General features: G+C 42.9%; 1 protein-coding gene across 1 annotated transcript in view; it reads right to left on the bottom strand.

Annotated features, from left to right (window-relative positions):
- RAB21 (RAB21, member RAS oncogene family) overlaps positions 1-15,169 on the bottom strand; it is a 35,721-nt gene extending 20,552 nt beyond the window's left edge. The window contains exon 1 of the mRNA XM_060245071.1: positions 14,565-15,169. Within this exon, the coding sequence (XP_060101054.1) occupies positions 14,565-14,729 (165 nt within the window). The 5' untranslated portion in view covers positions 14,730-15,169. The remainder of the gene's footprint in view (positions 1-14,564) is intronic.
- Positions 15,170-23,064: the final 7,895 nt, after the last annotated feature.

The raw sequence follows: 23,064 nt of genomic DNA, 5'->3' as shown, positions 1-23,064 counted from the left end.
AGTCCCGGAGTGATAAAGATCTTTTACCTTAAAAAGCCGCTATCTTTCCGAACACTGCTCTTTTTCAAAGATAGATGTTAACCAGTCCAAAGAAGCCTTGAATCCTGGTGGATTTAAGTCAATTTAATGACCACAGAAATCCTCTGTAGACGTTGGAATGCAATCCTTCTCCGGGGACTCTTCAAAGCTAAAAAGGAATCCCACTGGAATTCCTCGTCAGCCAAAGTAAATCCCCTCAGAATTTTATAAGCATGTCTTGGCCTTCTCCCTGCCTGGAAAAAGTAGGCAGCAGGTGTTTAGATCACCTTCTCTGCCCAGAACGGAGGCTCTGGTCTGCTCCCCCGGCTGAGAAGCAGCTCATTCCTCCATGACCAAAGCCCGGAAGTCGAGCCACCTTGGCTTCTGAATGCTCCTCCCATTTTTTCTTCTCATAAGAATCGTTTGTGATTGTGCCATCAATGTCTTGCTTTTAAGAAACTCCCACCCCTCTTGAACTCCCTTCTCTTTAAGTATTTTTGACCATGGGATTTTACCCAGCATCACTAAGTTTGTCAAAGTTTCCTAAAGTCCAACCTATATGTCTAACTATGTGCAAATTTTCACTTCTCCAAAACTGTAAATTCCAAAATCACATGGTCACTACAACCTAGGGTGCCCTCATCAACCAGTTCTTCCCTGTTGGTGAGTCAAGTCCAAGATAGCAGATCCCCTTGTTTTCCTCTCCACCTGCTGGAAAATAAAGTTGTCAACAAGACAAGTCTGGAATTTATTTGACCTTTCATTTTTAACAAAATTGGACTTCCAGATGTTCAGGTAATTTAAATCTCTCATGACCACTGTGTCCCTTCTCTTTGAGAACTTTGCAATCTGTTATAGGAGCATCTCATCTAAGTCCTCTGCTTGGCTTGGGTCTATAGCATGCCTCCACCATAACATCACTGTTACTTCTTACTCTTTTTGCTTTTCCCCATAGACTCTCAACTGAACTTCCAATGCTCACATTCACTTTTTTCCTCACAAATATATACCTCCTTCACATATGCTATGCCTCCACCCTTTCTATTAAACTGGAGAGCCAGTTTGGTGTAGTGGTTAAGTGTGCGGACTCTTATCTGGGAGAACCGGGTTTGATTTCCCACTCCTCCACTTGCACCTGCTAGCAGGGCCTTGGGTCAGCCATAGCTCTGGCAGAGGTTGTCCTTGAAAGGGCAGCTGCTGTGAGAGCCATCTCCAGCCCCACCCTCCTCACAGGGTGTGGGGGAGGAAGGTAAAGGAGATTGTGAACCGCTCTGAGACTCTTCAGAGTGGAGGGCGGAATATAAATCCAGTATCATCTTATTATTATTATTTGTCTGTCCCTTTTAAATAAGTTGTACCCCCTCAATCCTAATATTCCAATTTGTGGGTGTCATCTCACCAAGTTTCAGTAATGCCTATTAGGTTATAGTCCCCTTTCCGTTTTAGGACTTCTAGTTCCTCCTGTTTGTTTCCCATACTCTGTGCATTAGTGTACAGACATCAGAATCCATGTTTTATGCACCCTGAGGTTTTTGTTTCCTTATGTTAATGTTACCTAGTGTATGTGCCACTCCCTGCAAAATTTATAGATAGGCAATTATGAAATTATTGTGAGCTGAATTATCTCCAGTTTAATAGATTAATCATTCATACTTGGACAACTTTTCTGCTGTACTTTATTGCAAGAAAAATAATCATTACCTTAATAATAATAATTTAAATCATTTTATTCAACTAAAACAATAACATTATAGCATATGTTTGCTTAAACATCCATGTCTGTTAACTGATGTGGTTAAACAATATATATATATATTTTAAAAAACTTAAACTGTTAGCCCAGTCTACACATGAAAAACTTAAATACTGTCCTCTTTAGCTCACTAATCATCTTCATCTTCTTTGTTCATAATCTGGAAAAGAAAAACAAGCTTTCCTGCTTTGTCAGGTTCCAAACGATTTCTCAATTTAGAATGAATGAGTCCAAAGGAAGAGAATATTCTTTCTATGCCTGCAGAAGAAGCTACTACTGTTAAAAGTGAAATCATTATTTGAATAGTCTCTAAATCCAAGTGCTTAAGTGACTTCCACCAATTCACTGGTGTGACTTTCTTTGAAACATCTTCAGCAAACATATATTTCTTGAATGGTTCCCCCTTAACTCTGAAGATTATTAAAGTTGGCATTACAGATGGATGATTGCGGGATACCCATGTCATAGCTAACTCCTCTTCCTCAGCACTTACGTTTGACCCTGGTACAGGATATTGACAATATTTGCCAGAAAATGAGCTGGAAACAGTGCTTGTCCCATTCGGTTTTTTAATGCTTGTAATTTAATTCTGTCAATGTGTAGTTCTGTTTTTAAGTGCTCGCTCAGTTCCTTCCAAATTTCAACAGTATCAGAAATAAAACAACTATTTTTCTGTATTTTGTTTAAAGCTTCAGAAATGGGTTTGAGGATGCTCTGCATATGTTCAACATTTCTCTTAAGACCAATGTTGAGGATTTTGGCCGTGGAAGCGCCATCTATTTTATCTCAATTTTGTTCACAAATTGTCATCAGAATAGGCTAGTTCTTGATATACTGCTCAAAACAGTCCACCATCTAACATCTTGTGGAAGCGTTAGCTTGGTTCCATCCATTCTTTTCAGAGCTGCTGCAGCAAAATGATTGTTACAGAAGTATTTAGCAATATCAACATTAGTCTTTATTTCTGGAACGCTGAAGTCTTTGGCTAGGAGGTGCAGCAAATGAGCACTGCAACCATATGTTATTAGCTTTGTATTCCCTTCCTGCTCTTCTAAATTTCTTCTCATCTTGGATACATTTGCAGCATTGTTTGTGACCAAACTGCATACTAGACGTTTGAATTTTTGTTCAACTTATTATAGCTTTCGCTGCCACTTCTTGTAAGTATTCTGCTGTGGATGCAAGTAGTTTGGCACACTGCTAAAGCTTAAAGAAAAATTAATCTCCAAATTATATGCATATTTACTTCAAATGAAGACACAAGATGAAGTTGTAAAGGATTGTATGGTCCAAAAAATTTTTGCTTGCAAATATTTATGCCCCAAATGATCACCAAGAGAAATTTTTTCAAGATTTGCATCTTAAATTATCAAATTTGGAGAATGCAGAATACTGTTTAATAGGAGACTTTAATGCAGTCTCTGAAAGACAACTGGATAAAAAAATGCATAAAAAGATGAAAAGTAAAGGCCTTCAGTTACCAGCAAGCTTTTGGAAATTAGCAGAAGAAATGGATCTGGTAGATGTATGGAGAACAAGATATCCCAATTCCAAAGGCTTTACTTACTATTCCTCCAGTCACCAAACCTGGTCAAGAATTTATATGTGTTGGCTTTCAGCAAGTTTGATTAAAGGTCTAGTTGACATAGAAATTCAAACAAGAGTTATCTCAGATCATAGCCCTGTAATGATAAAGCTAAAAGATCTACAACAGAGAAAATCATGTAAGTTAAATACTTCAATTTTGAAAGATAAAGACTTTCTTAAAGAATCCAAGGCCGAAATGGAATCTTTTTCCAAACAGAATATAACACAAGAAGTAAAAATGCAATTTCCATGAAAATGGACTTGGTGGGAAAAGTTCTGGAAACAGCAGAGCTGGACTTTCTATCCCAGCTGTTGGCTGGGAAATCTGAAGAAGCAGCAAGAAAATATTGGATGAAATTTTATGGCTGGTTAGCCATTCAAGACTCTTAAGATTCTTTGGTGTGAACTCATTTTTTCTTTCTTTTTTCCTGTATTTTATATTATAAAATTTACCTTTACTGGAATTGTCAAAATTACTAAATAATTTTAACAAAAGGTTTATACTATAACATTTGAAAATGGATTATGTACCGTTGAGACAAAATAATAGGGGACAATTTATTTAAAGAAATATTGTAGAATTAAGCTTGTATTTTTTGAAAGTATTTTTATGCAAAATAACACCAGAATGTATTGTGCTTTTTATCTCCCTATTCCGCATCCCTATCTTTTTCTGAAACTAAAACTTTTTGAAACTGTAAGTATTCTGCTGTGTGTGCATTTCCTGACATATCAATTGTTTGTGCAAGGAAGACTTTCCCTTCTTCTGTTGTTATACGAGGATATACAACTGGATCATTGCAGACATTACTCCACCCATCAAGACTTAGGTTAACAATTTTACCCTCCAGAGCTGTTGCACATTGCTCCATTTCTCTATCATACACTTTATTCAGCAGTTTCCCTGCAACATCTGCTCCGCTGGGTGGACTGTATCATGATCTCAGTGATTGAACCATATGAATGAAGTATGGGTTCTCAGTCAGACGGAAAGAGGAGTTTGTTGCATAAACAAACTGGGCAATTTTTTCATCAATTAACTCTTTCTAATCTGCTGGTTTTTATCAAAAACTTATCTATAGTGGTTCCAGGAGGGAAGGGTTTTTTCTTTCTTTTAGGTGATATACTGCAGGTGTCTGATGATGATGTATATAGTGCAACTGAAACACTATCCTGGACAGATAACTCTGAAACTTTAGAACAGGAGGATGGTAATCTTGAAGGTGGATAGTTTCCAGAATCCTTAGTGCTGATGATGAATTCCCCTAAACAAAAAAAAACAATGCTGTTATTTTATTATTTACACAATTTCTGCTTATTGTATTCATTACCATGCAGCACTGCACAAAAAGGAATATTTGCTTTTCTTCATAACTGTATTAAAATGACAGTAACATGCAGTAATAAGAAATATAATTTTGCTCAAACATGACAATTCAAGGCACTCTTGAAGAAATATGATTAAATAAAAAAGTTTACTAACCTGAAGATCATGCCTGTTCAAACATATTCCTGTTGTTATTTTCATCATAGCACTTCTCATGATGTTGCCTCATTCGGGCCACCAGGTCTTGCATTTCTTTGTTGCAGTGTTTGCATTTTGCACGCATGCCTATCTTACCAATAGGTAGAGGAACGTCATTAAAATATTCCCAAACTGGGTCTCTTTTACAGCCTGCTACCATTATAGGTTTTCTCTTCCAGGGAAAGAATAATGTGATAAACTTCAGACTAGCCACACAAAAGAGCCAAAGTCTTGTGGAGTATTCTGCTCAAAAAAATTCACTTTCATTTTTACTGCTTGCCCCTCCCTCCTCACACTTAAGTTTCTTTTTATGCAGATCTATTCCACTCCAAGCAGTCTATTTTTCTATTCATTGAACTCTTTGAAACTTAGCACTTAAGGGGTTGATTCTGTGGCCAAATTTGCGGATGACACTAAATTGTTCAGGGTGGTGAGAACCAGAGAGGATTGTGAGGAACTCCAAAGGGATCTGTTGAGGCTGGGTGAGTGGGCGTCAACGTGGCAGATGCGGTTCAATGTGGCCAAGTGCAAAGTAATGCACACTGGGGCCAAGAATCCCAGCTACAAATACAAGTTGATGGGGTGTGAACTGGCAGAGACAGACCAAGAGAGAGATCTTGGGGTCATGGTAGATAATTCACTGAAAATGTCAAGACAGTGTGCGTTTGCAATAAAAAAGGCCAACGCCATGCTGGGAATTATTAGGAAGGGAATTGAAAACAAATCAGCCAGTATCATAATGCCTCTGTATAAATCGATGGTGCGGTCTCATTTGGAGTACTGTGTGCAGTTCTGGTCGCCGCACCTCAAAAAGGATATTATAGCATTGGAGAAAGTTCAGAAAAGGGCAACTAGAATGATTAAAGGGCTGGAACACCTTCCCTATGAAGAAAGGTTGAAACGCCTAGGGCTCTTTAGCTTGGAGAAACGTCGACTGAGGGGTGACATGATAGAAGTTTACAAGATAATGCATGGGATGGAGAAAGTAGAGAAAGAAGTACTTTTCTCCCTTTCTCACAATACAAGAACTCGTGGGCATTCGATGAAATTGCTGAGCAGACAGGTTAAAACAGATAAAAGGAAGTACGGTACTTCTTCACCCAAAGGGTGATTAACATGTGGAATTCACTGCCACAGGAGGTGGTGGCGTCCACAAGCATAGCCACCTTCAAGAAGGGGTTAGATAAAAATATGGAGCAGAGGTCCATCAGTGGCTATTAGCCACAGTGTGTGTGTGTGTGTGTGTGTGTGTATATGTGTGTGTGTGTGTGTGTGTATATATATATATATATATATATATATATATATATATATATATATATATATATATATATATATATATATATATATATATATATATATATTTGGCCGCTGTGTGACACAGAATGTTGGACTGGATGGGCCATTGGCCTGATCTAACATGGCTTCTCTTATGTTCTTATGTGTACATAGCTTTGTAGAACAATGAGATTAAGGTCTTTTTCCCAACTCTGCTCTTTTTATAACATTTTTGCTGTGCAGGAGAGGTAAGTGATCTCTGCAGACACACATTACAGTTTTGAGAACTGCAAAACCAGGCATCTGTGTTCTGTGATAATATCTTGTAGACAGAGAAACTGCCCAGTAATCTTACAGAAACCTCTGAAAGAGCATGACATTGTGAATGGATTAATAGAATTTATCACTAAAAAATTTAAACACTGCATGAATATACAGCCTTATGCTTCAGAATTAAACACTAATCCTTATATCATGATGGAATAACCTTTGGATGATAATATATTTTCCTTGAAAAACATTTTATTTTTAAAAATCCGATTTAAATTTTAAAAAATCAAGATTTAAATTTTAAAAATCTCATTTAAATAAAAAAAATCTGATTTTTTTTTATTTTTAAATCATTGATTTTTATCCCCCCTGAGACCTGGTTAAAATAGTTCACCTATGGAGGTTCATGAATCTTACTGGATTCCAGAATGCTCTAGGGCGGCGTTTCCCATTTACTGGGTCCCGACCCAGTACCGGGCCATGGCCGCCTCTATCCCGGGCCATGAAGAAAGCTGTGCTGCCCATGCCCTCCCCCCCATCCTGTTTCGGCATCCCTCTCCCCCTTGGCCTTTGCCCCACCCCGACTGGCCCTCCTCCTGCTATCCTATTGCTTCGCTCCGGCCGGGCACAGGCTGCTGGGGATGTCAGGATTGCTGCTGCTTCAGCCACTTGCCCTGGGTGTTGCTCCTCCCCCCCCCGCCATCATGGAGACCATCGGGACTGGCTGCAGCTCTCCCAGCAGCGCCATCATCAGGCGCTGCCCAGCCCGTCCAGGGAGGCTGCGCCGGGACGACATGGTGGTTGGGACCACCCCTGCTACTGCTCCTCGTTGCTGCATTGGGGCCCCACTGGACTCGCCGCCAACAGCAAGGGATGGGGATGGTGTGCGCCCAGTGGGGCCCCAACGCAGCAACAAGGAGCAGCAGCGGGGGCAGTTCCGCCCACCACGTCCTCTCAGCACAGCCTCCCTGGCCGGGATCCACAGCACCGGATGATGGCACCGCTGGGAGAGCTGCGGCCAGCCCCGATGGTCTCCACGATGGCGGGGAGGAGGAGCGATACCCAGGCCAAGCAGCTGAAGCAGCACAAGCCCCAACGTCCCCAGCAGCCTGTGCCCGGCCGGAGCGAAGCAGAAGAATAGCAGGAGGAGGGCTGGCCAAGGGGGAGCAAAGGCCAAGGGGGAGAGGGATGCAGCAACGGGATGGAGGGAGGGCTGAGAGACAGGCAGAGGGGTGAATGGGGAAGGGAGAAGGCACATGGGATGGAGGTGTGAGGCAATAGAGGGGGGGAAACGCTGGCCAGAGGAAAGCTTTATTTCCCACTCCCCCCCTCCGTCAGTCTTTTTCCTGCCTTCCTTCCTCCCCCCCCCTTTCTGTCAGTCAGTGGGTTCCTTCCTTTCCATTGCTAATATGAGTAGACCTGGGGGGGGGGGGGAGGAAGAAGCTTGAAATGCCCTGTTTCACGTTTTCCCAGGCTGAAAGCATTATATATTTTTAGTTTTCTGCGTGTGAGCCTTGAGCTTTTTCTTGATGTTTTATTTTTAAGATTGCATTGCAAAATCCCACTATTTGCCCACCTTTCCTAAACAAAATATTGCAAGAGTTTTAAGCATGTTTGTACTTTTTTGTCTCCCAGCTCCACCCTCAAAGTCTCCTGGCTCCACCTCCAAATTTTAGTGGGCCACGAAGGAGAAGTGTAGAAATAACCGGGTTAGGGTTGGGGGGGGAGGAGTTTGGGAAACCCTGCTCTAGGGGATTTTAGGATCCCAAACACATGCTAAGCTGAGGCGGCAGCTGGAGTGTTTCCCATACGCTGTGCATTAGTGAACCTTTTAACAAAGTTACTTTGAACCTATTAACAAGGTTACCACTCTACAACCACGCCTGCTCTGTGGTATAAACTGGCCTCCTGTTCAGTTCACGGAATTAGGTGAAGAGTGTCGGGAGACATCTAGAACTGTGGTCCCCAACCTTTTTGGCCCCAGGGCCGGCCCACCAATTCATCCCCCCTGGTGGTGCCTCCTCCCCCCGTTTTCCTCCTCCCTCCTTCACCCCCCACGCAGCCTCGCAGCCTCCTCCTCCCATTTCCTCCTTCCTCCTTCCCCCCGTGCAGCCTTGCCGCCTCCTAAAGATTCCCACTTTGTTCTACTGCTTCAGACCAACACAGCTGCCCACCTGGATCTATCCTCCTCCCCGTTTCCTTCTCTCTCCTTCGCCCCCCATGCATCCTCGCCGCCTTCCCCCCCCCCCAATTTTCACCATTTTAAGGCCAGGGAAGGGGCCGCGAAGCTCCTCCCAGGCTGACTCCCCCAGAAGGAGGCAAGGGTAGCATCCCTCGTCACCACTGCAGTGGTTTTCTCAGTCAATCAGCTGATCAGCAGGGGGGTGTCGGCCTTGGAGGCAGTTCACCACCCCTTCCACAGCCTTGAAATGATAAAAACAGAGGGAGAGGTGCTGCGCGGGGGGGGGGGGGGGGCAGTGAGGCAGCAATGCTGCGTGGCCCATTGCAAACAGGATGCGGCCCAGTACCAGTCACCGGTCCAAGGATTGGGGACCCCTGGTTTAGAAAAATGCTGGCACTGAACCCATACTAATAGTTTATGCTGCAGAGCTTACTGGAAGACCTATGAAGTGGCAGTGACAGAGGCAAAGAAATGTTACTACTCTGCTACTACAGTATCAACTAGCTCACAACCATTCCAGTGGTTCTAAGTTTAACTTTAATGTCTGATCGCTACTGGTATGCTAGGTATTGTGATGTGATTTTTCCTTTTAGCTACCTAATTTGGAACACACATTAATGTTACTACGGCCAAGTTACAATAAATTTGTGAATTAATGTTCAAAACACAGTAATATGTAGGAATATGGAATTATGAGCCTTCCTACTTCTTGCAGGAATGATGTATTTTGAACTAATATGGTTCCAGTTAGATTTAAATATTTCAAATTTCACATGCTTACCTTGCTCCAGAACAAGAACTTCACTGCAACTTTACAAGATCCAACTGGTTTCTGATTTCATTTTCCCCACAGTATGTGTGATGCAACCCAAAATATTTCCTTAGTTTATCTCACTTTTGTTTAGAAGCACCAAGAGCATTTATTTTGAACCATGGAGAATGTTTTCACATGTGTACTGTATTTATGGCTGGACTGTAGATTTTCAAGTGAACAAACAAAAAAGTAACCTAATTAGAGCAACTCAGTTTGAACCACTAGGAAGTGGCAAGAAGGGCTCTCTTATATTCTAAGAGGAAACATGAGAAGATTTCCTTGAATGATCCAAGATTGAAGATACAAAGTAGTGAGGATTATCCACCTACAGCCATAATTTTAAGTGCTGTACCACCATCCCTTCCTTTAAATGGAAGCTGCTAGGGTTTCAGTACAACCTCCTGACAGCAAGATATTAGTAATTTTTTTCAGAATTGCAGCAGGAAGTTTGACAATCCATCAGTGTAGTGAAAAGTTCCTGCTATCTAACCAACCAGGGGAAAGAGACCCTCACAAGCTTTGCTACAAACATTTGGGAGACTTCTGAAGACACTAGTTTCTCCAACATTTATAGGACAAGCAATGGAAATTCTCCTGTCTTCAGTTTTAAAACTATGCAATACATAGGAGCAAAGGTTCCCACCCCACTCTTTAGCAGGCCCAAACAAAACACTATTTGCATAGACCAGGGCTGGCCAAATTTGCCTAAAGTAAGAGCCACATAGAATAAATGTCAGATGTTTGAGAGAAGGAAGATAGATTAGGAGGGAGAGGTGGAAAGAAAGCAACTTTAACCTTAAATGCATTTTCCAAGCCACTGCCTGGCTTGGAGAAGTGATTTAAAGAGACAAATGCCTTCTCCAAGCCAGCCAACAGGCTGCTGGGGGCCTTGAGAGCCGCACAATACAAGAGCCACAGTTTGGCCACCCCTGGCATAGACCACTAAGTAAGGTACTTTTCACTGAAAAACTACAACAAAATCAGGAGTGTCCACTGTCTGGGACTGGGAGCCATATATGCAAATTACCTTCCATGTTTATGCTTGGACTCAGAGAGCCATAGCGCTGATTCTCCATATCGGAAGGAAGTGGACTATGAAGAAACCTTCAGTTTCTGATTAGAGAATGGGCAGAGGTAGAATTTTCTTGCTAAACCTTGAGACTAACAGAAGTAAAAAAAAAAGGTAATGTAACATAAAGAATGGTCAGAATTAAAGATGTGAAAGCCCTAGGAAAAACCAAGCCCAGATTTAATTTGATTTAATTATTGAGGGAAAACAGTGGAACAATAAATATGTCAAAGTAGGAGACTAATGTGTAAAAGCTACTTAATTAGTAAGAGTCACTGAGACTCTATTATGTTCCATTAGTCTCCTCTCAAGCATGGAGTTAGCTAACAGCATCTTTTCCTTTGAGTTGTAGTGCAGTGTTATGTCAGACGAACACATTCCAATATTCATTGCATTATATTACATTCACTATTTTAGCATATTTCTTTTTTTGAATACTATATTGGGAGATCAGAAGGAGGTGGGGCAGAAACTTGCACTAGAGCCTCAGAGACAAACTCTGAAAGTTTCACTGAGAACCAAGTTCTCTAACCAGTAGCTATAGAAAGGAGGCAGCATCTAGCTGTGAAAATATTATTCACTCTTTGTGTGACCCATTGAACATATGAACATATGAAGCTGCCTTATACTGAATCAGACCCTTGGTCCATCAAAGTCAGTACTGTCTACTCAGACTGGCAGCGGCTCTCCAGGGTCTCAAGCTGAGGTTTTTCACGCCTGGACCTTTTTCAGTTGGAGATGCCGGGGATTGAACCTGGGACCTTCTGCTTACCAAGCAGATGCTCTACCACTGAGCCACTGTCCCTCCCCTCCCATTTTTCCAACCAAATAATATATTCATGTTATTTAACACAAAGTTTGTGTTTTCTGTTTAACTCTTTCCCCCCTGCTTTTCATATAGCAAAAAACAAGATATATGGGCTAAGGTAGCATAAATTTAATCAGCTTGAGGTTTTTTCTAAAGCAATGGATATATTTGCAATTTTGCACGCAGCAAGCGAGAGTATTTATAACCTTTAAATTCCACAAATATTTCAAATACTGCAATTTTATATGATGAACTACAAATGATGCAGTGTCTGTTATTAAAGAAGTAAAATTAGTTTAGGTTTGATAGGACAGCTGGTATTGCAATGTATTTTCTTTCCCCCAAAAAAATTCTATTTTGTTTCTGGAGATGTTTTTCCCCATAGCTTCCCCATAGCTTCAAAATTTTGAGGAATTTTCCATCTCTAGTCAGAACTAACTGAATTTGGGATTTCCCAAATTCTAGCAGTTAGACAATTAGGGATGACTTGAGTTATTATATGAAGTAATTTCCCCATCTTTCCTGGAAGGGCCTTAGATGGCATAACTCTCCTCCTCATCTTCTCTGCAACTCTGAGGTAGGTTATCCTGAAGGAGAATGAATTAAATGACAAAACTGGGATTTCAACCAAAATCTCCCCAGATATAGTCCAGCACTAGACACCATACTACACACTAGATCAGGGGTGTTAAACATGTGTCCCCGAGAACCAAATCAGGCCCCCAGAGGACTCCTATGAGGCCCCCAAGCAATTGGTTGTCATCTGCTTCCTTCTCCTCCTCTCTTGCTTCCTTCTGGATCACAGCTTGCTTTGCTAGGCTTGCTTAATTGCACAGGAGCTACAGAGCAAATCCTCTATTTTCTCCATTGGTTGAGGCTCCTCCCTTGGGGGGGGAGGGATAAGAACATAAGAACATAAGAGAAGCCATGTTAGATCAGGCCAATGGCCCATCCAGTCCAACATTCTGTGTCACACAGCGGCCAAATATATATATATATATATATATATATATATATATACACATACACACACACACACTGTGGCTAATAGCCACTGATGGACCTCTGCTCCATATTTTTATCTAACCCCTTCTTGAAGGTGGCTATGCTTGCGGACGCCACCACCTCCTGTGGCAGTGAATTCCACATGTTAATCACCCTTTGGGTGAAAAAGTACTTCCTTTTATCCGTTTTAACCTGTCTGCTCAGCAATTTCATCGAATGAAAGCTTGCTTTGCCAGGTTTTCTCAATTGCACAGTAGAGCCACTGTGCCAAGCTTCTCTTCCTTCGGTTGGCTGAGGCTCCTCCCCCTCCTGGTCCCCTTGGGAAGGAAGGAAAGAGCCAGAACTTCCTTTGCCCAGTTCCCTGGATTGCACAGGAGAGATACAAAGAAAGCACCTTTAAGACCAAGGAGTGCTAATGTTTTAAGAATGTTTTTTAAGTTTTAAAAAATCTTTGTGTGTGTCTGTGTGCTTTATAAAGTTTGTATCTCTGCTACCTGGCATTACATTTCATGACACACATAGCCCGGCCCAACAACGTCTCATTTATGTCAGATCTGGCCCTCATAATAAATGAGTCTGACACCCCTGCACTGGATCTCCTTATGACACCTAAGGCAATACTCACACTGATGAAAACATACTATCCATTTTATGGCTGTGACTAATATATTTTCTTTAAAATACATCAATCTGCTGAAGCACTACTACAGAGCAGATGTATTTACCGGTAACTCATATAGAGCAAGGTATCACTTCTATTTTAAGTTGTAGTAGCATTTATTTTCCCTCTCACAAAACATACACTACCAAGCTTTGCTTCTGATTAAGTCTCCAAGTGAATGGCCATGTTTAAAGTGTATACACCCAAATAAATAAATTTATGTGCATCCTGATCCTATGTAAGGGCCTATCTATCATTCTTTCCATCAACCTCCCCAACTTTCTCCCAAAGCAACCCCTGTAGCATAAAATGTATCTAAATGCAGAAACAAAACTTCTGGATTATTCTACAACAAATAAAAGGTATATTTAATTGTAATTTAACATAGATGCAATGTTAACAATTTAACATTGTTAAGTTATTTTACCCAAATTCATAATTGCTCACAGCAAACAACTGAAGAATAAAAAAATTAAACCCCTGATTTAGAACCTGGGTAAATTCAAGAACTCTCCCACCAGTGCAGGAAATTCTTGATGCTAGTGTGTTATATCTACAAAACATTCTTCCCAAAGTAAAAGTAATCCACCTGAATTGGAGATATGTGTGACTCACATATCTGCCTTTTCTTTGAAACTATTTCAAACTATCTCACCAGCCGCAGCCAGATAAGTCTTCATCATTGCAGAAAGCCTTTTCTGATTCCTCAAGAACAATCAGTAACACAATTCAATTGGACAAAATTAACCAGGTGCAAGGATACTTAACAGGGAAATAGGAGTCAACTGGTACCTTTAAGACCAACCAAGTTTTATTTAGAACGTAAGCTTTCGTGTGCTCTCTAAGCACACTTCATCAGACGAGGGGATCAGGTAGATCCCCTCGTCTGATGAAGTGTGCTTAGAGAGCACACGAAAGCTTACGTTCTAAATAAAACTTGGATGGTCTTAAAGGTGCACTTGACTCCTGCTTTGTTCAACTGCTTCAGACCAACACGGTTGCCCACCTGGATCTATCAACAGGGAAATCAACAAGGTCTGGAGTTCTAGTATGTATACTATACAGGTGTTGTTTCTGACCCCCACAGATCCCACATGAAAACGTATTTACTGCATACTCGCTTTCAACAATACATTTGGTAGCTGGTTTCTGAAGGCACGCTAGGGCTCTTCTGCCTCAACAAACAACATCTAGACTTGCAGCATTCTACGGCCCTATCTTCTTCAACAAACACCCAGAGCTCTATAGCTGCAACCTTACATCCACTAGGCAGGCGCGCACAGCATTACGCTGTGAGTTCTACTACCGAACCTTTTGCTTGCGTCTGTGCCGGGGAGGGCGAGCACGAGGCGTAAAAAAGTGCCCAGCCCACGTCTAGACACTTTACTCGCTGATGCAAAGGATCGTTCCCTCAACACGCGTCTGGGAGCCCCAAAGAAGTCGTCTAAACTCCTTGAGAAACAACCGCCTCCTGTCCGCGGAGTCGTTCAAGAGGGAAGGAGGAAGCTGCCCCCACATGCCCGCCTCTAAACTCGGCCCTCCGAGGCGGGAGTGACAAGCCCGAGCCGAAGCGGCCTCCTCCCGTGAGCCCTACCTGCAAGGTGGTGATGTGCTTATCATTGAACTTGTTCTCGCAGTAGCGGAGGACCAGCGACGTCTTCCCCACGCAGCCCTCGCCGAGCAGAACCACCTTGAAGGAGAAGTTTCTCCCGGCCGTGCCGCCGCTGCCTGCGCCAGAAGTCGCCGCTGCCGTCGCCATCCGCAGCGAAGTCGCCGCCGCTACCGCGGCCTCACATCAGCGACAGCCGCACCCCGCCCCAACTCCGACACAGGACGCGGAAGAAGGCCTGACCAAGGGGGGAAGGGACGAGGCCGCAGCACAGGCGCACACCGGAGCAAACCAGAGGGGAAGAGAAACAGAAACACACTTCGCTCTCTCGGGTTCGCTCACCCCACCCGCCCCTCTAATGGCGCCTCGGTCTTCCTCCTACGTCAAGCGGCGTGCTGTCACGCGACACACCAGTCGCTCGCCCAAAGTTCCTCCCCCCAAAATAAAGAATGCAAAGTGGGGGGCGGATCTCTTAAGTTTCCGGACGCGAGAAACAGAAGGGGACAACTTGTCCGGAACGCGAGAGGAGGGCGTGACTTGTCGCTCAGTTTTTTCCTTTCCTGGTGTGTTCGGCGGTCTCGGGCAGGAAGGTTCTCCGTCGTCATCGAGGCGGGCAGCAGTCATCCACGCTCCCACCTCTGGATGTACTTCCCATGACAGTAATGGGATTTACTTCCAGGTAAGACTACAGGACAGTAGTCCGGAAGCAAAGCGGAAAGCTTTTTTTCTGCTTCAGACACACTCGCACTTTGTAGTGGCTGCAGGGTGCACATTTTTGTTGTCAGACCCGTTTGGCTTCCGCGCCTAAAGCTCAAATCAACAGCACACAGGAAAAGTATTGTAATGCGTTTTATTAGGATTGTACGTACATCCCCTTTTTTGAAAAGAAAATCCGGCTTGATTAAGGGCAATGTAAGAGAATTCAAAATCTGGTAGATGGCGCTGATGTATTTTCATATGTGCTTTTGAAAGGTACAGTACGTCACAGAAGTGAGTACACCCCCTCACATTTTGTAAATATTTTATATCTCCTCATGTGATAACACTGAAGAAATGACACTTGGCTTCAATGTAAAGTAGTGTCTACAGCTTGTATAACAGTGTAAATGTGCTGTCCCCTCAAAATTACGCAACACACATTCAATGTCTAAACTGCTGGCAGCAAAAGTGAATACACCTTTAAGTGATAATGTCCAAATGGGGCCCAAAAAGATCAAACATTATCAAAAGATCAAAGATTAGGGGAGGGACGGTGGCTCAGTGGTAGAGCATCTGCTTGGGAAGCAGAAGGTCCCAGGTTCAATCCCTGGCATCTCCAAAAAAGGGTCCAGGCAAATAGGTGTGAAAAACCTCCGCTTGAGACCCTGGAGAGCCGCTGCCAGTCTGAGTAGACAATACTGACTTTGATGGACCAAGGGTCTGATTCAGTATAAGGCAGCTTCATATGTCCATATGTCCAAACAAAACCTGCATCCTGCTCCTCTGTTCCTTTCAACAATTGCCCCCCCCCATTTCCTACACTAGTCTTTCCACATGTGCCTCTAACAAAGGAAAGAGAAGAAGGAGACTTCAGGGTTAATTTCTGTATGACTATCTGGTAGTCTAACTTGCCCTGACCTGGATAGCCCAGGTCCACTAAGAGCTTTTTTCTTTGCTTTTCAGGGAAGTAAATGAGTACAATTTGATGGGAGTGAGATGAATCTTCCCTATAGAGCGAGGTTCCCCTTTCTGTTTAGTGTGAAGTTATGGGAGCAATTGGGAATGGCTAGTACCTTCTGAGATGAGGGCTGCTGTAAAAACAGCATTCCATGAGTTTGTGTTTTTTTTCTTCTGCTCCTTTGCTTACTTTTTCTCTTTTCTTTTTGAAAACCCATCCTTTTTGTTTATTAAAGAGAGCTAACTGTTCAAGTAGATGCCTAAAGTTATCAACGTTTGCTAATAAGACATGAGTATCATAACTGTACCCATCTAACTCAAAAGCCTTTTGTGGTTAATGAGAAGCTTGTTTTATTTTCATTTAGCCTTGAGATTCCTTTGTAAATTAAATAGAGATGCAGCTGCTGTTGCTACATATTGAAACCTCTTGGTTAACAAGCTTGTACTGAAGACCAGAATTTGAACCTTTCTTTCTCTTCCTTCTGTTGCTTTATGTAGATTAAAGGAAGAATCTGGAATCTGCCACTAAATAGTTGGTAAAACAGGAGGATTTTACAGTAATATCAAAAGATCATAAAATATTTGTAGACTTTAAAGGTAATATCTATGTATTAATTTTGAGTACTTGCAGATTTAATGAATTATATTTTTTCTTTTATTTTTGTTGATGTAGTAATAACTGTAATCTATTCTTTTATTTTCTGTATCCTGTCCCTGATCCTGCCCCCAATTCCCTAATTTTCCCTGTTAAATTTAATAAAACTTGTTATCTAGAAAAGGTAACGAAGGAAAATAAAGAAAGAGGGGAATAAAGGGAAAGAAAGAAAGGGGGGAAAGAAAGGGAAATAAAGGGGAGTTAAGGGAAACAAAGACATGGAGGGAAGAAATAGAACGAAAGAGAAATAAAGAAATGAGGGGGAAACCTACCTGAACTGTGACAGTGACTTTTCCAGGCCCCACAGTGATCCTGGCCAGCCAGCCATGCCCCAGGGAGGCCCCTGCACAGCATGGCTAGGCCTTGCGATCCCTGCTGGCCAGCCGGGCCCCAGGGAGGCCGCTGCATGGCATGGCTGAGCCCCATGATCCTCACCAGTCAGCCAGGCCCCAGGGAGGCTGCCACGTGACTCGACTTGGCCCAGCAATCCCTGGGGGCCAGACCAAGTGATCTTGAGGGCCGTAAATGGACCTTGGGCCTGACGTTCCCCACTCCTGCTGTAGTTATTTCTCTTGGAAAGATAATAGTTTTGTAGACAAACACGTAGCATGTGGTGCCTTCACATGTTCTTGACCAGCACACGAAGCAACTTATGTACAAAAGCTCACAATGCCCAGCCATTTCATCTTTCCCTCTGAGTACTTAGGCTTAGAGCACTGACCATGAGATTTCTGTAATGAATGTCAGTATATCAAGAATAGGTTTGCATCTTAAAGATACACACATGAACAGCATACTCAAGATTCATACAGCATAGACATTGTCTCCGGATTTTGATGCAGTAATTGAGAGCAAGAGCTGTCAGTTATCAGAGACTATTTAATAAACAAAACATTGCAACAGTGCTAATGTTTTAAGCATGTTTGATTTTAAGTTTTAGAAAAATCTTTGTGTTGGTCTGCAGGCTTTATAAAATTTACATTTCCACTACCAGGCTGGCATTACTTTTTTTGAAACACATGGCCCGGCCCAGCCCAACAAGGTCTCATTTATGTCAGATCTGGTCCTCATAACAACTCCCATGGTTTAGAGGCATTGCCCTCCCTACCCCACATTTCAGTTTGAGGCTAAAGTGGTAATTTGGCAGACATAAAAACTTTTAATTGTTGGAAAACAATTAGGACACTGCTTTTTCATGATTAGAAGAGTGGTACAAACATTTCCTGTGCACTTATGAGCAACAGTTTTCCTTACTGTATTGATTTCCTGTGTTGTTTGATTATTTCAAATAATACCACCTTTTCATGACTTGCAGTAAGTTTGTCTGACGATTCTTCAGGTTTGATTTTTGTAAAACGTCATCTCTACTGGTTTTACTGAATCAGTTGATTCCTTCCTTCCATATAATTATAGGAAATCATTGAGTTTGAATAGCTGTGGCAGTACTAATACAAGAGTGCAAGAACATGAACTTTTTGGTATGGACCTACTTATTCTAATTTTACTCAGAATTTTCCATAAAGGATCAATTTGAGAGATAATTTTAACAGTTTCCCAAATGCTTTGCTTAAATTACAAAATGCGAATGTTTAGACATCAGTAATATATACTGTATATATCAGTATCACCATAGCGTCTTTATTGCAGTGTATAAGTTCTGTTAACAATGATTGATATGAGGCAGCACATCTGCTGACTACAACACCTGTGTAGGTGCTTATCCAGCCCATGCTCCACCAATTGCACTAGCTAACAATTGAGTACTGGATTAGTTTCAAGGTGGTGACCTTTAAAGCCCTATGCAGCTTGGGACCGACATATCTGAGAGACTGCCTCCCACCATATGCAGAGCACCATTCAGAACATAAGAATATAAGAGAAGCCATGTTGGATCAGGCCAATGGGCCATCCAGTCCACCACTGTGACACACAGTGTCCAATATATGTGTGTGTGTGTATATACACACACACACACACATATATATATACTGTGGCTAATAGTCACTGATGGACCTCTGCTCCATATTTTTATCCAATCCCCTCTTAAAGCTAACTATGCTTGTAGCCACCACCACCTCCTGTGGCAGTGAATTCCACATGTTAATCACCCTTTGGGTGAAGAAATACTTCCTTTTATCCGTTTTAACCTGACTGCTCAGCAATTTCATCGAATGCCCACAAGTTCTTGTATTGTGAGAAAAGGAGAAAAGTACTTCTTTCTCTACTTTCTCCATCCCATGCATAATCTTGTAAACCTCTATCATGTCACCCGCAGTCGACGTTTCTCCAAGCTAAAGAGCCCCAAGCATTTCAACCTTTCTTCATAGGGAAAGTGTTCCAAACCTTTAATCATTCTAGTTGCCCTTTTCTGGACTTTTTCCAATGCTATAATATCCTTTTTGAGGTGAGGTGACCAGAATTGTACACAGTATTCCAAATGAGACTGCACCATTGATTTATACAGGGGCATTATGATGCTGGCTGATTTGTTTTCAATTCCCTTCCTAATAATTCCCAGCATGGCGTTGGCCTTTTTTATTGCCATCGCACACTGTCTTGACATTTTCAGTGAGTTATTTACCACGACCCCAAGATCTCTCTCTTGGTTAGTATCTGCCAGTTCACAACCCATTAACTTGTATTTGTAGCTGGGATTCTTGGCCCCAATGTGCATTACTTTGCACTTGGCCACATTGAACCTCATCTGCCACATTGACGCCCACTCACCCAGCCTCAACAGATCCCTTTGGAGTGCCTCACAATCCTCTCTGGTTCTCACCACCCTGAACAATTTAGTGTCATCTGCAAACTTGGCCACTTCACTGCTTACTCCCAACTCCATATCATTAATGAACAAATTAAAGAGCATGGGACCCAGTAGTGACCCCTGTGGCACCCCACTGCTTACCGTCCTCCACTGTGAAGACTGCCCATTTATACACACTCTCTGCTTCCTATTAATTAGCCAGTTTTTGATCCACAAGAGGACCTGTCCTTTTACTCCATGACTCTTGAGCTTACTAAGGAGCCTTTGATGAGGAACTTTATCAAAAGCTTTCTGGAAGTCAAGGTAAACAACATCTATTGGGTCCCCTTTGTCCATGTTTGTTCACCCCCTCAAAGAACTGTAACAGGTTAGTGAGGCAAGATTTTCCCTTACAGAACCCATGCTGAGTCTTCCTCAATAACTTGTGTTCATCAGTGTGTCTACTCATTCTGTCGTTGATAATGCTTTCTACCAACTCTCCCAGTACTGAAGTCAGACTGACTGGCCTGTAATTTCCCAGATCTCTTCTGGAACCCTTTTTAAAGATGGGGTGACATTTGCTACCTTCCAGTCCTCAGGAACGGAGGCAGATTTCAAAGAAAGATTATATATTTTTGTCAGTAGGTTCGCAAGTTCAACTTCGAGTTCTTTCAGAACTCTTGGATGTTTGCCATCCGGACCTGGTGACTTGTTTTTTATTTGTCAGTCAGTTGTAGGACCTCCTCTCGTCACCTCAATTTGACTCAGGTCTTTCAACACCCCTTCCAAAATTAGTGGTTCTGGAACGGGCAAACACTTCTCATCTTCCACAGTGAAGACTGAGGCAAAAAATGCATTCAGCTTCTCAGCCATTTCCCTATCCTCCTTCAGTAATCCTTTTACCCCTTGGTCATCCAAGGGCCCCACTGCCTCCCTGGCTGGTTTCCTGCTTCTAATATATTTGAAGAAATTTTTATTGTTGGTCTTTATGGGTTTTTTGCAATATGCTCCTCATAGTCCCTTTTTGCCTGCCTGATCACAGTCTTGCATTTGATTTGCCTGTGTTCCGTTTTATTAATCTCACTTGAACTAACTTTCCACACTTAGAGTCCATCTTACCTTTTACAGCGTCCATTACTTTGTTTGTTAACCATGCAGGCCTTTTCTTATACCTGTTTGTGCCTTTCCTAACTTGTGGTATATATTTTATCTGAGCTTCTAGGATTGTAGTTTTAAATAGCCTCCAAGCTTCCCCAAGGGTTTTGACTGCATTTACCTTTCCTTTCAATTTCCTCTTCACATGCATCCTCATCTCAGAGAATTTACCCCTTTTGAAGTTAAACGTGGTTGTGCTGGTCTTTTGGGGCAACTCCCTATTTATACAGATGGTGAAATCAATAACGTTATGGTCACTGCTCCCAAGCGGTGCGATCACTTTTACATCTCTCACCAAGTCTTGGGCATTACTTAGGACCAAATCCAGGATCGCCCCACCCCCGGTAGGTTCTGTGACCATCTGCTCCATAGCACCGTCATTGAGAGCATCTAGAAACTCAGTCTTTTTCTCTCGACCTGAACACACATATTGACCCAATCAATCTGCGGGTAGTTAAAATCACCTACTACGACACAGTTTTTGTGTTTAGCCGCTATCTGTAATCCTTCCATCATATTATAATCATCCTCTGTCTTTTGATTTGGTGGGCGATAACTCCCACCAAATAGTTAAATTTCCTTTTGGGCCCTCTATTTCGACCCAAAGCATTTCTAGAAGGGAATCTAATTCTTTGACCACAGTCTTACTGGACTGTATACCCTCTCTGACATACAGAGCCACCCCACCTCCAACCCTTCCCTCCGTATCCTTCTGATATAACTTATATCCAGGAATCACCGTGCCCCACTGATTCTCCTCATTCCACAAACGCTTTAAGTACTCCACCAAGTTTCTGAAATTCCCACAATGTCTATGTTTTCCCTCAACACTAAACATTCCAACTCACCAGTTTTACTTCGAACAGTTCTAGCATTTGTATACAAATATCTATACTGGAGAGCCAGTTTGGTGTAGTGGTTAAGTGTGCAGACTCTTACCTGGGAGAACCGGGTTTGATTCCCCACTTCTCCACTTGCACCTGCTAGCATGGCCTTGGGTCAGCCATAGCTCTGGCAGAGGTTGTCCTTGAAAGGGCAGCTGCTGTGAGAGCCATCTCCAGCCCCACCCACCTCACAGGGAGTCTGTTGTGGGGGAGGAAGGTAAAGGAGATTGTGAGCCGCTCTAAGACACTTCGGAGTGGAGGGTAGGATATAAATCCAATATCATCATCATCATCTATAATTTCTCAGGCAAGCTAGGCCCGCAACCTTCCTCCTGTTGCCTCAAGACTTTGGCAGACACTCCATAATGTTTGTCATCATTTCAGTGGACAACTCTGATCCATTACCCGATAGAAAAGTAATAGTTAACCCTTCATCTCTTTGAGTCCTCCAGAACCAGAGACATTTCATCTGTCTGCTTTCCCCCAAGATTTAGTTTAAAAAATTGCTCTGCCACCTTTTTGATTTTAAGCGCCAGCAGCTTGGTTCCATCTGAGGACAAGTGGAGACCGTCTCTTTTATATAGCTCCTGCTTGTTCAGAAAGTATCCCATTGCCTAACAAACTTAAACCCTTCCTCCCTACACCATCTAATTTGTGCCGGTCTCTCCAGCCCTGTACGTGCAACAGGTAGCACTTCTGAGAAGGCTACCTTGGAGGTCCTGGCCTTGTCTCCCGCCTAGCAGCCTAAATTCTTCCTCCAGGACCTCACGACTACATTTCCCCACATCTTTGGTGCCAACATGCACCACGACCACTGGCTACTCCCCAGCACTGTCTATCAGCCTATCCAAACCACGCGTAATGTCCGCTACCTTTGAAACCAGGCAGGCAAGTCACCATATGGTCAGTACGTGATTTTGCCACCCAGCTGTCTACTTGCCTAAGGATCGAATCACCAACTACCAAGACCCCCCCCCCTCTCTCCCTGCCCAGGGATGGTTCTTTGGCGTGAAAGGATACCCGCTCATCAACTGAAGAAGAGGTCCCTTCTGAGGGCGCATTCCCCTTATCCTCAGCACGATGCCCTGTTCCCTCTCGACCCTCATGCTCCCTGGCAGCAGTGGGGCTGCCACGTCAGAGTGGGGCTCATCTAATACGTCCCCGAGAGTCTTCTCCAAGTGCCTATCTGATTGTCTCTGCTTCTCCAAGTCAGTCACCTCGGCCTCAAGGGTACAAACTCGTTCCCTGAGTACCAGGAGCTCCTTGCATCGAGCACACACCCAAGACTTCTGTCCTGTGGGCAGATAGTCATACATGTGAACTCAGTGCAAAACACTGGAAAGCCCCCACCCCCGTGCTGTCATTCTACCTTCATGATAGCTTTTTTAA

The sequence above is a fragment of the Heteronotia binoei genome, chromosome 8 (assembly GCF_032191835.1).
Source record: "Heteronotia binoei isolate CCM8104 ecotype False Entrance Well chromosome 8, APGP_CSIRO_Hbin_v1, whole genome shotgun sequence".
NCBI classification, from domain to species: Eukaryota; Metazoa; Chordata; class Lepidosauria; order Squamata; family Gekkonidae; genus Heteronotia; species Heteronotia binoei.
This window is presented reverse-complemented; position numbering and strand designations above follow the sequence as displayed.